The sequence below is a fragment of the Neopsephotus bourkii genome, unplaced genomic scaffold, assembly GCF_033783945.1.
Source record: "Neopsephotus bourkii isolate Nb327-2 ecotype Australia unplaced genomic scaffold, CSIRO-AGI_Nbou_v1 NB_1792, whole genome shotgun sequence".
Classification (NCBI taxonomy): Eukaryota; Metazoa; Chordata; class Aves; order Psittaciformes; family Psittacidae; genus Neopsephotus; species Neopsephotus bourkii.
Window position 1 is genome coordinate 4,045,807 of NW_026902266.1, and position 13,346 is coordinate 4,059,152.

Consider the following 13,346-nt stretch of genomic DNA (forward strand, 5'->3'; position numbering starts at 1 on the left):
AATTGAGCCAGTGGCTTCAGGGAATTGCAGGCTGGGAACTGTGTACATCTTGGCTGCTGCTTTGAATACAGAGGTACAAAACACCCAGCTGCTCCTCAGGGTAAAACGCTGCACTTCAAACGTGCCTTTGCAAAGCCTGTGCTTTGTTTGCATTACAAACATACATACACTCCTGAAGAGTGGGGAGCTCCTGGGGGGAGCTTTGATGGACAGTTTCGATCTCAGAATTTATGGTGTCTAAATTTTAGGGCAGGACCAGGATGGGGGAAAGATAGGTGCTTACTTGCCTACTACTTTCCCTGCTTAATTCCTCTTATTTTTACCTTTGGAATGTGGTGGTGACAGATACTAGTCACACCATATCCAGACGTTTTCCAGCCAGGTACAACCATGATTTTTACAACATTCTTTCAGCGTAGCCTGTGCAGTTGGAAACAAAGGCAGATGCTTTCTGATGTGGGACAGTGGTTTTTCAGAGGCCAAAACAAACCAACAAATAAAGCAGATGTGTTAACAAGAACTGAAAGCTCGGATGTCTGAACATTTAGTAGGTTTAAATTTAGTTATAGCTGCTCTTTGTAACATGACTGCTCAGTAACTGCACATTAGATCAGTGTTCAAAACTACCCTGTGAGAAAGTCCATCTGACTTGCTTCTTTGCCTGTGTATAATCCTAAACATTACCAAAGCAGATTAAAGTAAATGTCTTGTCTAGCAGCTCTTCTGTTTCTAAAGACTAGACGCTACTGTAAGAAGTTGGAAATGGAGGAAAGGGGTTGGTGCTGGAAAGGAAGGCACACGTGACTGGAAGAATCGCTTGGTGTTGTAGGCGGCTCCGTCGGCTTCATGTCAGAGTGACACAGAACTTGAGTGTGTTTTGCAGGCCATAGCTCCTCTTATGGTTAGAAACCTGCACTTGCCTTCTATCTGGAACATACTCAAAGTATGTTAAAATACTGATTTGTGGTAAAAGGTTTGTAGTTCAAAAACTGAATGTTTCCTCCAGAACAAGCATTTATCAAACAAGCACTTCAGTAAACAATCTTCTTTGTTGTTAAAGCCAACAGAAAACCCTGTTGCTAATACAGCTTGAAGAAGGTATTTGTAATTGCTGTTTGATTGTACAATTAGAATGGCTTAAGACAGCTTGATGTAAAAATGTAATCTGTCTTAATAGCAAAGCCCAAGCTTACGATGTGTACGGCTGCAGAGCCCATGCAGCAGGAGGCGAACACTGCTCAGTGCACATGCCACAGGCCTGAGAGAGGTTGTGCCTTTGTGAAGGGAACCTAGAGCTGGAGAAAAGTGCTGCTGCATGTGAAGCGATCAGACACCTGCCATGCACTCACTGCGTTTTTGCAGTTTAATGTTTGATTAAAATATTGTGAGGCTTTTCTAAATGAGGATCTGAAAACGAGGATGTTAAGGAGGAGTACAGTATCTGCCTTTAGCAGATGTAGTGTGCAACCTGTAATTCAAACACTGGATGTTCTGTGTGCACACTGCACAGTTGTGAATGATGCACCTGCCCAGGGAATTGAAATAGATTTTGCTGTAAGTGGTGATGTCTTGCGTTAGTGGTATTGAGCCCAAAGACAATGGATCTCTGGCCAAGTTATCCTGCATCTGTTTGCGAGCTGCCTGCTGTGGATGCATCCTAAATTACCCTGAATAGGGTCTTCAAAGTGGGATCCTCTCAAGTGAGAGGACCAGTGGATGTGAGAGCCTCTGCTGCTGAAGGACTTCATGCAGAGTACTGCACACTTTGGACTTTCCAAGTGACGAAGCAGCAAGGTGTTGGGTACAGCAGTAAGGGCAGTTCCTTGGTACCACCCAAAATGAAAGCAGCTGTAATTGCCTCAGTCGAATGGCCTTCAGGGATAACCGGCTGCTTTTTAGCAGTCTAGGCTTTTGTGTTACAGAAGTGCATAGTTAAGGTTTGCCTCAGAGGAATGACTACAGTCTCCTCCTTAACCAAACTTCTTGGTTTAAATAATAATAGTAATAAAATGCCTCCTATGTATTTTGTATCTCCTGGTCCTAGCTTTGTGGGGGTTGGAAGAATTCTTATGTGTAAGTGCTGGAACAAAAGCTGGGCTTTTGTACAGGTGGGTGAGCTCTCTGAAGTATATCATGAATGTGTTTCATAGTGGTAATTTGTCTGAAATGTCTCTCCATAAGAAAAGAAAACCACAAAAGAAAACAAACACTTGGAAATACTGCTTATTGTTCTTAAAAAATAGGAGAACAAGCTCTCATTTTAGGTGTATAGTCAACTTGGGTTTCCTCCTTTCTTTTTTTTTCTTTAGAGCAGCTGTCCAGTTTGGAAAAGGTTATTTGTAACATAAGGTCTGTGATGTTCTTAAAAATCTCAAATTTACTTAATCTCTCTTGGTTTCTCTTTGTCCATTCCCAACTATCCACAAACCAGACTTTACTGACAAGATTTGAAGACTTGATTGCTTACTGTGATGCCAGATTTTCCTTAACTCAGAGTTTTGCCTCCGAGCAAAGTACAAGCTTACATTTGCAGTGGAAGTATGTCAGCTTAGATTGTCAAGTCACAAGTGCTGATTTGTTTGCCTCTGTGCTTAAAGGATATCTTTCCATGGGGCAGCAGGGTGAAAATAACATGGATAGTTGTTTTTTTATTCCACAGCAGTGAAGGAATGCATGCTATTTGGCAATGCAGTTAAGCTTACGTTGGTCAGAACTGCAGTTTGTGGGAATCACTTTTAAAAAGGCCCTTTCCTCACTGTGCTGATTGTTTTGCTTTAAGGAGAACTAGGGAGCTGGGAAATGAAGGTCATTGTGCTGGTGAAGTGGAGGCTCATCCACAGTTTTACCACAGTGGCTTTGGGTTGGTCTGTGTTGTCTTCCATGTCTCAGGTAGTGATGGGTCAGCAGAAACCTGCCCTGATTCCACAGCAGGCCAGTGAGAAAGTGGTATAGGCAGAGGTTCTGCATAAAATCCAAATACACAGTGTAAATTCACACATAACAAACATGCCTGCTGCTGCCCTGCTGTGGAACTGGTGCTGACAGACTGCTCTTGTGGTGGTGTTGCAGCTGGGATACGTGAGTTTTGCGCTGCTGTGGCTAGCTTAGCTTTTTGGAGGGTGTTGCATAATCAAGTTTGAATAATTCATATGTATGCATTGCTGAAACTTGAAAAATTCACAATGTTTCTGTCAATTTTTAAAATTTATTTATTAAGTTAGGTCATGGAGTCCCTGGCTTTTGATGAGTCTGCGTGTTTTCAGCCAGCATAAACTGTTTTTAAGCACACTTCTATTAACAGTCACAAATTCAGCTAAAAGTTTAAACCTCTTAGGCAAGATTTTTCCTGAAGTTACAAGAAATCTTTACCAGGAAGTTTTTTATGTTGAAGTTCTATCTTTTTCTCTTTTTAGCTTTTTAGTTTTTTCCCCTGAGCATCAAAGACTCCATTTGCAGTTCAGTCTGGTTTAGCAAAGTCTGCATTTTTAAGGCTCTTAAGTGTAGAGCTGTGCTACGTGGCTCAAAAAGGGAGTGTGCAAGTAAAGATACAGATCAAGAGCACTTGAATAAAACATAACATTTTGTTCCAAAGTTCTCTTAATATGCAAGATGTGTAATGCTGAGCGAGAAGAGCACCTGATTGAAACTTCTGTGCTGTGCTTGTTGGAGAATCCAGGGGTTTTTTTCTTGTATTGAGATCTGGTATCTAGCTTTATAAGTGTTAGCTAGTTATATTTTTTCCATTACTTGCTTATAGAAGCTTGCAGGAATCTGTCTGAACACTTTGTAGTGTTATGTATTAAAAGCTCTGATTTAATTGCCATCATGAATTTAGATCATGAAGCATCTCTCAGTATTTGTCAGTTTTATTGCCAGTCTGTGCTAATGCACAGCAATTAATGTGATTGCATTAATATGCACCAAATCAAGTCTTTTCCTTTCTGTGGGATGATGGTTGTGAGATCTGAGACTTCTCTGTTTCATGACAGCTGTGAATAGGCCCTTTAAAAAAAAATATCTGAAATATGTAATCTTTCATAGAATCATAGAATGTTTTGTGTTGGAAGGGACCTTAAAAATCATCCAGTTCCAACTTCCAACCCCCCTGCCATGGGTAGGGACACCTTCCACTAGACCAGGTTGCTCAAAGCCTCATCCAGTCTGGCCTTGAGCACTGCCAGGGGTGGGGCAGCCACAGCTTCTCTGGGCAACCTGTGCCAGTGCCTCACTGCCCTCACAGGGAAGAACTCCTTCCTAATCTAAGTCTGTCCTCTGTCAGTTTAAAACCATTCCCCCTTGTCCTTTTCCTGCAGGCCTATGTCACAAGTCCCTCTCCAGCTTTCTTGTCAGCCCCTTTAGGTACTGTAAGGCTGCTCTGTGGTCTTCCTGGAGAATTCTCCAGGCTGTACAACCCCAGCTTTTTCAGCCTGTCTCCATAGAAGTGAAGCTTCAGCCCCCAGAGCATTTTCATGGCCTCCTCTGGACATGAACCAACAGGTCCAAGTCCTCCTTATGGTGGGGGCCCCTGAGCTGAACATAATTTTTCTTGTTTCTTTTCAATTGGGCAAAACAGTATTTTGATTTGACACACATTGTCATCTTGTTAGGGCCTCTGATCCCTGTCAGTTCTGTGTTTTGTTGGTTGTCCACAGGATAGATGGTTTTGGTGTTTGCAGGTTTTCTATTCCTATTTTCAAAGGGGATTTCTGCTTATAACTTCTGTCATCCAGGAGCCCAAGATAAAGCTGAATCTTGTACCTTAACTGAATTTCATAAGCAGCTGGCTTCATCTATCTCAGTAGGGGTGTGAAACTTCATGTAATGATAAATGCTTACTGGTAGTAACTTCTGACTTGAAACTGGGAAAACTGATCAGTGGTGTGAGGAGCCTTTGCTGTAGAGCAATGTTCCCTCTACCATTCACATCTCTGCAGATGCATTCAGTGCTCTTCGCTGGGCTGATGCCTGCTCTGCTTGTGTAGGTGATGCACTGCCTCACTGAAGTCTGCCTTCTTGCAGAGAGCCAGTTTCCAATGTCCTGCCATGGATGATGACAGCCAGGATGAACTGATAAACAAGAATGCTGCACTGGGCAAGAGCAAAAGACAGAGTCTTGCGCTCCTCAGTGAAACAGGTAAATGCAGCCTCTCTACATGAGCACATTTCTAGTTTTAGGTTGGAGAACCTATTTGTCTTAAGCTCCAAAGAGAAGTAAATATATATTAGTGACCATGTATTTATTTTTCCCTGCGAATTGTTTTGATTTGCTTCCTAAATTCTGTATCTCAAACTGTTGGCATAAAATCCTGAGCAGGAGTTCTGGTGTGACCTTCACTGTTTTGTCTGTCTGCATCAAATAGGTATTTCCTCTCTTCTTCTCTTTTCTTTTTAAGAAAGCAATGGTGGAAATAGCGATGATTCAGAAGATGATACTGGAAGTGAAGAAGATGACCCTGAGGAAGAGGGAGGCGAGGAGGACAAGGGAGAAAGTGAGGATGAAGAACTAGAAGGTAGGTCTGTTAATGCACATTAACAGCCTTCTTTTTAATAACTGGAGGAAGAGTGGTAGGAAAACTTTTCCTCCAAAAATTAACCATTAAATATAAATCCACAGATGCTGCTGTGTCAGGCTGATGCTTAAAGCCTGCAGTAGTGAACAAGTAATATTCCTCAGTTTCTAAATTCTTAAAGCATTTTCCTATTTGAATACTATCTGCTAGCCAAAGTGATGTAGTTATAGTCAGTAGGAGTGAACTCTGTCCCAGCAGGAGTAGGAAAAAAAAAAAAGCCAGAACTGCAGCAATAGCTGATGCTGTTTTTCCACTTATGAAAAGCAGGTTTGTTTGCTTTGGCATGGGGCTTTAAAGTGAATGTTAATGATGGGGAGTTTTGGAAATAAACTGGTTTTGTTTTAAGCGCAGGGAGGGGGGAAGAAGACTACATTTTCTTTGAAAAAGGCGTGTAGATGTTACCTGGATTTGTTAATTTTACTGAAAATGTACTTTCTAGATAATGTACTTCTGGAACTGCTGCACTCAAATTATTATTTGAATAGACAAAAATAGGTTTTTATCATGTCTTAAAGCTTGATGGGAAGGTAAGGGCACAGTTTTTCAAGTTCGTAGTTAAGACTGATTTGAACACAGAGTAAAACTGGATGCCAGGTGCCAAAAAGCTTTATTAATCCTTCATTTAGAGTATTTTCTGCTATGTCCAAACAGGATAAGACAAAAGACAAAAAAGACAAAACAGCACCCCTCAAAAAAAACAGTTAGTTTGTTTGTTTGTTTGTTTGTTTGTTTAGGTAACTTTTCACTGCTTCTTGAAAATGTCAAATTTTTAGGTTTTAGGGAATGACTAACAGACACTTCTGTATTTTACACTGAAAGTATGAACACATTTCAGCAATGTGTGCTGAGTGCTTAAAATTAACTATATTCAAACCCAAGTTTCTTTAAGCGGTCTCCACCTGGGCCCCCAGATCTCTTGATTCTTAAAATTATGATTTACTGCTGAAATCTCAAATCTGTTTTTCTGTAGGTGAGTGTATTGCTGCTGCTTCTCCTCTGTAGTGCATTAAAAAAAAAAAAACAAAACCAAAAACCACCAGAAACTTGCATATATGATAACTTTATTACTTTTATTTTTTTAGTGTTTAGTGGTAGCCTGACATATCCTGCTCTCCTGTTCTTCTGCTGTCTGTCCTTCTCATCTCTTGCAAGACTAGTCATGCTATCAGGCATTATTTTCCACCAGAGTAATCCATCGCTTTTTAGTGAAGGGATTCAGGAAAAAAGAAAACAGCAAACATTATTGCCTCAAACTTGGGAAGCTGTGCTTTGTCCTTGCAGCCCTATAAAATAAGCTTACTTGGAATTTTTCTGTGAACTGGTACCTGCCTACCCCCTCTGCCCTCGCTGCTGAAGCCCTGCAGCAATGAGAGCTGTTTCTCATCTCTAACTTTTTAAGATTGTGAAGATGATGATGATGATGAAGAAGAGGAAGAAGAGGAAGAAACTGAGGCCAGCGGGGAGGGAACGACTGATGCTCTGAAAGGAGAGCCACGCATAAATGGAGCAAGTGTTTCTTCTGATGAGGATGGTGAACACTGCCCCATTTGCCTCAACACGTTTAGGGATCAGGTTGTTGGGACTCCTGAGAACTGTTCCCATTACTTCTGCTTGGACTGTATTGTGGAGTGGTCTAAGGTGAGCTGTTTTGTCCCTGACGTCCTGTGGCCTTCCAGTGTGCACTGCTCTTTCCCCTCTAATCATGCTGTTTTGCTGTAATGAGAACACAACACTGTTATTTCTTAAACTTTTTTACACAGACTTGGGTTACTGCTCTGTTTGGCAGGTTTCATGTTTGTGAGGTGTGGATCTGTTTTGTACCCATACTGATCTGTTGGGTTTTCTGAAAGCTGTAATGCCATAAACAAGTGTGTTTCTAGGCCATCTAAAATTATTTTTTCAAGTCAAAACATCAGTAATACTGTTTTTCTGTGTATTTCTCTGTGTATCTCTTGTTGAATTCTATGTTTTGACTGTTGGATGGGGGGGGGTGTCTGTTGCAACAGTGAATAGTTAAACATAGGAAAGATGTAAGAGAATACTAAATCAGCAGTTTGCTCTGAATTCAGTTGTCAGCTAGAGTTCCTTGCAACCCAACTGTGTAATTCCTGTAATTATAAACCAGTGTGAGATTTACAACAAAATTTCCTGTGCACACAGCAGTACCAGTGGTAATTAATTACTTAAATAAACAAAAAAGTCGCTGTTAATGAGTATATTTGTAAGCCATTCCCACTTGCCTATTCGTCCAAAAGAAAGAAAATGCCCTAATATATGAGCAGTATTTCTAGGCAATATCTAGAAGAACTTCAGTGTTACTCTGGCAATTGAATAATAATTAAATGACTTTGGTATTATAAATGCTTTTCTGAAAATGCATGTTTTCTCTGATGCAATAGGTTGATTGTAAAATAGATAAGTTGGATTTAAGTACTTAAAAGGTCAAGCCCAGTAGCTGTTAAAATGAGTACTACATTAATGTTTATTGCATTAATAATTGAAGATGTCCTTTTAAAAATTGAATCAAGAGATGTGCTTATTAACTGTATAGGGATTTGGTTTTTTTAATCTTTCTAGAATGCAAACTCCTGTCCAGTGGATCGAATCCTCTTTATGAACATTAACATTCGGGCACATTTTGGTGGTGAAATCTTAAAAAAGGTAAGCTTTCTGCTCTAGCGAACAACAGAGTCAGTTGCTGTGAAATATCTGCTTAAAGGTTTAAATTTCTAGCATGTTTATCTGATATTTGCTGTCTGGATGTATGTTATTTCTTTCCTATTTTGAGATTGCCTTTTAAGGAGCTGTTACAATTTTTCTTCTTCCCTAAACACGTTTCCTGCAGTGCTGCTTGTGGATTGAAGTGTGGCATCATGTCTGATGGCAGAAAGGGTGATTTTCATAGCTGCTTCTTTTGCATAATGGACGTTTGACTCTTAAGCTGTTACGCATTGATAATCCTGTTTCTGTGGGGAAAATGCCCTTTATACTGCAAGTGCTGCTGTAATATGAATAGGAATAATTAAGGTTATGCATGATCTTTTTCTTATGTCTTGCTGCCAGCTATACTGTGTATCATTTGGGCTTGGAAGGGGAAAGAGACAGAAGGCAATAGGAGAGCTCTTAAAGGCACAGATTGAGGTGCTAATAGTCTCTCACAAATGAATATTGAGAGTTGTTACTGCTCTTAGTATCAGGAGCATGTTGGTTTTCAAGGGACATTTATGAGCTTTTTGCTCTGTTTTCATAAAGTGGTGGTTTATTATTAAATGTGTTTTAACAGAGGTGCAAATTAATATTTAAATCATACGTTTAAAGAGGAAAAAAGCTAAGCTTGCTCTCTTTTATTTTTAGTTTGTTTGACTACTTTTGATATCAGGAACTTTGTTTTTTGCCTGTTCTTGAAATGCGGTTGGTATCTGCCAGTAAGCAAGTTCAGATAGATGTTTTCAAGCATTTGATCGTGTCCTGTGTGGGTTGAATGAACTAAATGAAGGTTCGAGTACGTACCAGCCGTTTTGGTTCATTCACTTTTAGATTTTGCTGCAGGTACCAGTAATGTGACTATGTTTTAAAAAGTTGTATGTTCTGCATAAAATGTGAATCCCTCTTTTATTTAGATTCCTGTTGAGAACACAATTATTCAGGGTAATTATGGAGAGGATGACCCAACCTTCTGTGAGGTATGTGGCAGAAGTGACCGTGAAGATCGCCTGCTGCTGTGTGATGGCTGTGATGCAGGGTAAGAAAGGTTGAAACGAATGTAGCACCTGCGTGATTGCAGATGGCACTGCAGGGGTGGCTGGTGTTTGGTCTGCAGGTACTGTCTGAGATGTAGGCTGTCCCTTGCTGGTTTCTTGAAGCTCATTGTGTGTCCAGACTTGTATCCATATGCTTACAGTGCAAACATCCCCATGATGTGATGAATCCTTTTCTGGTCATCTAGCAGCATATGTGTGGAGAGTCCTGCACACATCAGGCCACTGAAACAGGTGACCATACCTTCAAGTGATGAAGATGTTGCATGGATGAACACAAAAATCTGGGTGCCTGGAGGGTAAAAACATGTATCCTTTGTCTTTTTGAAAGGGTGCATGATTTATCCCAGCTGATTGGGCACTAGTGCTGTGCAATAGAAGTTCTTAAGATTCACAGTGTCATGAAATTTTGAGGTCTTTTCTCTATAGCCATAGTTATTAAATAACATCCTTACTCTTGCTTACTTCTGTCTCTGCCAAACATGTTTTTTTCCCCTCCTTGATAAGTAAAATAAATATCTAAGTAGAAGCATCAAGATACTTGAATGCAACTTCAGGCCTACAGTCTTCAGACTATCACTATTGCAGCATTGTCAGTTTCGTGATGTCAGAAGTTACCCATTGAACAAAGAAAGATACTTGCTTGCAAGGAACACAGAGTAATTTAAAAAAAATACTCTAGCAAACTAACTAGAGATTTGGTAAGTCTAGTTCTGTCCTTGTATTCTTTGGAGTCTATATACTCTGATTCACCTTTGGGAGAAGAGGCAAAATCAGGAATGCTAAATATTGTTAGGCATGTCATGAGAACACTGAATTTAAAGTACTTAACCAAAACCAGTGTTTCATAGGTCTTATCTGAAGTCATGTATTTCAGGTCTTTCTGGACATTCATAAGCCTTATTTCAACCCAAGCTATTGCTTCAGATACAGTAGTTCCCCTGTTCCTCCCTGGAAGCATCTGCTCATAACTTAAAGATACAGGAAAAGTTTGAAATCCATTGGACTTCATTGCCAGTCACAAAGCCCAAGAGACATCTTGAGGGCCAGTGTCTCTTGCCCCCACAAATAATCCTGGCCAGACCACTTAGTTACACAGTCTTTGTGCTTCCAAATGGGTGAGTGCAAGAGCACAAGTAAATGAACCTAAGGGAATGAGTGTGAGTAAAATCAGTTTACTTCGACTGTTGGGTTCTTTTGGGTTGTTTTTTTTCTTTCTTTAAACAAAACCCCAAAACTGAACAACCAACAAACAAGTATCACCTTATCCTTCCATAAGATCTGGCACTGAGTTTTGTTAGGATGATTTTCTGTGTGATGAGGTTCCTTTGCTGTGCACATAACTCTGGATAGCTGTTGCAATAGGCTCTCCAGTGTCCAGAGTTTTAGTGCTGAAAGTCCTTGCTTGTCAAGTGGGTCATAACATGACATCAGAACTCCCAGAGGTCATTTGAAAAGTACATGATTAAGTTGTTGCTACAAGCATCTTTATTATGACTTTGGCCTGAATCTAACAATATTCCTTGTCAGAATACTACTGTGGAGAAATGATCTCATTCCTGGTAGCTGGCAGTTGGAAAATAAACTGTCTTTGCCCAGAGAAGGAAAATACTTTACTGCCCTAATTTTAAAGTAATGATCTGTTGCAAACATAATTGTTAAACCTCATTTCAAGTCTCAGAAAGAGTGTAAAACCTAATCTGCGTATCTTCATGTGAGAAGAACGTGATACTCCATTTTTTTATATTGACAGTCTATTTTAGTGTAAACATAAACTTAAATTGCAGCTTCACCAATGTTATCACAACACGGTTGGGTACAGGTTTGGAAGACAATCTGAAGTTGGGGTGATGGTTGGAAAGTAGGTTAACAGCTGTAGTCTCTCTGTGTAGGTTTTTCTTTTGTATTGCTGTAAAATTGTATTAGAGTGTCAGATGGATGTTCCTTCCCTTTCTTTTCTCTGTGGCCAGCACTGGGATATATTATCAGACAGTGGATTTTGGCATGTGAAAGTGAAACGTAGAGCTTTACTGTTTTTCCTTATATCAGCGTTAGATACTATACTACATCAGGAATAACAGTAGGGTTTCCTTTTTTAGAAGAAAAAACAAAGTTGGTCACAGAAAAGGTTGCTAATTTGAAGCTGAAACTTACTTAAGGCTGTGGTCTCTCTATGTTCCTTGCCTTGGGAACTTGGTCTGAGCACTTGGTTTTCATCTCATTGACGTGGAGAATCTGTTCTAATTATTTTTAGCAGGAACATGAGTTGTTTTAAAACTTCTGTGCTACTAATACATATTGCTTTGGCTAGGCTTTGATTGCTGAAAACAAATTAAAGCACTGAAGTCAGGTAATGTTGAGAGGCTTTCCTGGGTAGCTTCTCTGTAAGTGGTTGGTGAGACTGTTAGTCTAGCCACTTAGCTTTTTGGATATAAAACACTGCAAAAAGGCCAGCCTCAGGGAGCATCATACCATCTTCTTTCCCTTTGAGGTGTGATAAGGACAAGCACATATCTCAGGTGGTGTGTGGAAGTCAGTGTGGTTAGTCTTCAGTCCTGCAAGCAGCTGTATGAAGCCAGTGTCTGACTAAAGCTCTACAGCCTGGCTTGTGCGGTTACACAGACGTCCTTATCACCAGTTGTCTTCATTATGCCAGGTGTATGTGTGATACAATGCATTTATTCAATGTAACAAGGCTTTGCACTCAACCCGTGTCTAGTCATGCAAAATAAAATACTCATAAGTACCAGTGAGGTTAATGCTATATTGGTTTGCAGGAACTGATGTTGTTTCCTGATTTTCTGTCTCCCCAGCACCTCAGTACATCTCTCCTTTCTCTTTGTCACCGTCAATTTTGTCTCTGCACGTTTCTTGCAGCTTGGGTTCAAATGGCAAGCAATACACCAAACAGCGAGGGGAAATATGCTCATTTTTCTGAGCTTTATTGATCAAAATGTCACCCAGAATTGAAGATCTTTATATAGCTATCAGGTAGCATCGTTTCTCTGGAGGTTGGTAGAAGCAGATGGGTAGACCATAGTTTCAAACTTCAGAAAATATGGCTGCCTTATGCAGTGTGTGTGGATAGAAGTAAAAGGCTCTCTTCCCTTGGAAAGGAGCACATTCTCTGATTTTTATTTTACTTCTGTGTTGTTTTTTATCCCCCCTTGAGGTATCACATGGAATGCCTTAGTCCACCTCTGAGTGAAATTCCTGTAGATGAATGGTTCTGTCCAGCCTGTGCCCCCATGGGTGTCAGTGCTGCTGCAGGTAAGGGTTTTGTGATATCTGGTCAAAGTAAATGTTTTTCTCCCGAGTTAGATGATATGAAGCATGCGCTGTTTTGAAGAGCTGTTTTACCTGTGGTTTTATCTATTTTAAATAATAGTTTTGATAGGTATTCTCTGTTTAGGTTCAAAAGTTGACTTGAACTCTTGACTGATAAGAGGATCTTCTTTATTGACATTTTCATTTGCAGTTACAACCTGGGAAGTGTATGCATTCTTTAACCTTCATGAGGCAACCCCAGCACCTTAGTGCAACGGCATTGTATTACACTGGAAAGACTTTGTTAGTATCCTCACCTCAGATTGGCAAGGTAGCAGCAAATTCTGTCACCTCGAAAATTGTCTTTCTCTCTCTGCAACAGTCTTAAGCAGCCATGTCTGTGCTAGTTTCCTTTTGAGAGGATAATGGCTGCCTTTGGAGGTGATTGGTTTAAGAAAAGGAATACTGCTCGATTCTTGAAAGACAAGTGACATGGCATCTTTTCTTCCAAGACACAGATCAAGTCAGTGATGATGAGGTTGCTGCCATCATGGCTGATGTTACTCCTACCACCAGCAGGCTGCGCCCCCAGGCCCGAACCCGAGCTATCGCTAGAACTCGGCAGAGCGAACGAGTTAGGGCAACAGTGAACAGAAACCGGATAACAACAGCCCAGCAAATTCAGGTATTCTGGAAGAACCTTGTGGGAGAGTTGAAATGAGTCCCCTCTTAAGTAGCCCAGCTGTCTGTG

The 13,346-nt window shown here is 40.5% G+C and overlaps 2 protein-coding genes across 2 annotated transcripts in view; one reads left to right on the plus strand and one right to left on the minus strand.

Moving 5' to 3' along the window:
• The window catches only part of IRF7 (interferon regulatory factor 7), an 85,879-nt gene that overhangs the window by 44,136 nt on the left and 28,397 nt on the right, over window positions 1-13,346 (minus strand). The gene's annotated exons all lie outside the window — the stretch shown is intronic.
• PHRF1 (PHD and ring finger domains 1) overlaps window positions 1-13,346 on the plus strand; it is a 28,829-nt gene that overhangs the window by 1,157 nt on the left and 14,326 nt on the right. The window contains exons 2-8 of the mRNA XM_061380410.1: window positions 5,020-5,134; window positions 5,394-5,510; window positions 6,970-7,208; window positions 8,148-8,231; window positions 9,191-9,312; window positions 12,501-12,598; window positions 13,108-13,280. Coding sequence (XP_061236394.1) covers window positions 5,044-5,134; window positions 5,394-5,510; window positions 6,970-7,208; window positions 8,148-8,231; window positions 9,191-9,312; window positions 12,501-12,598; window positions 13,108-13,280 — 924 coding nt within the window. The 5' untranslated portion in view covers window positions 5,020-5,043. The remainder of the gene's footprint in view (window positions 1-5,019; window positions 5,135-5,393; window positions 5,511-6,969; window positions 7,209-8,147; window positions 8,232-9,190; window positions 9,313-12,500; window positions 12,599-13,107; window positions 13,281-13,346) is intronic.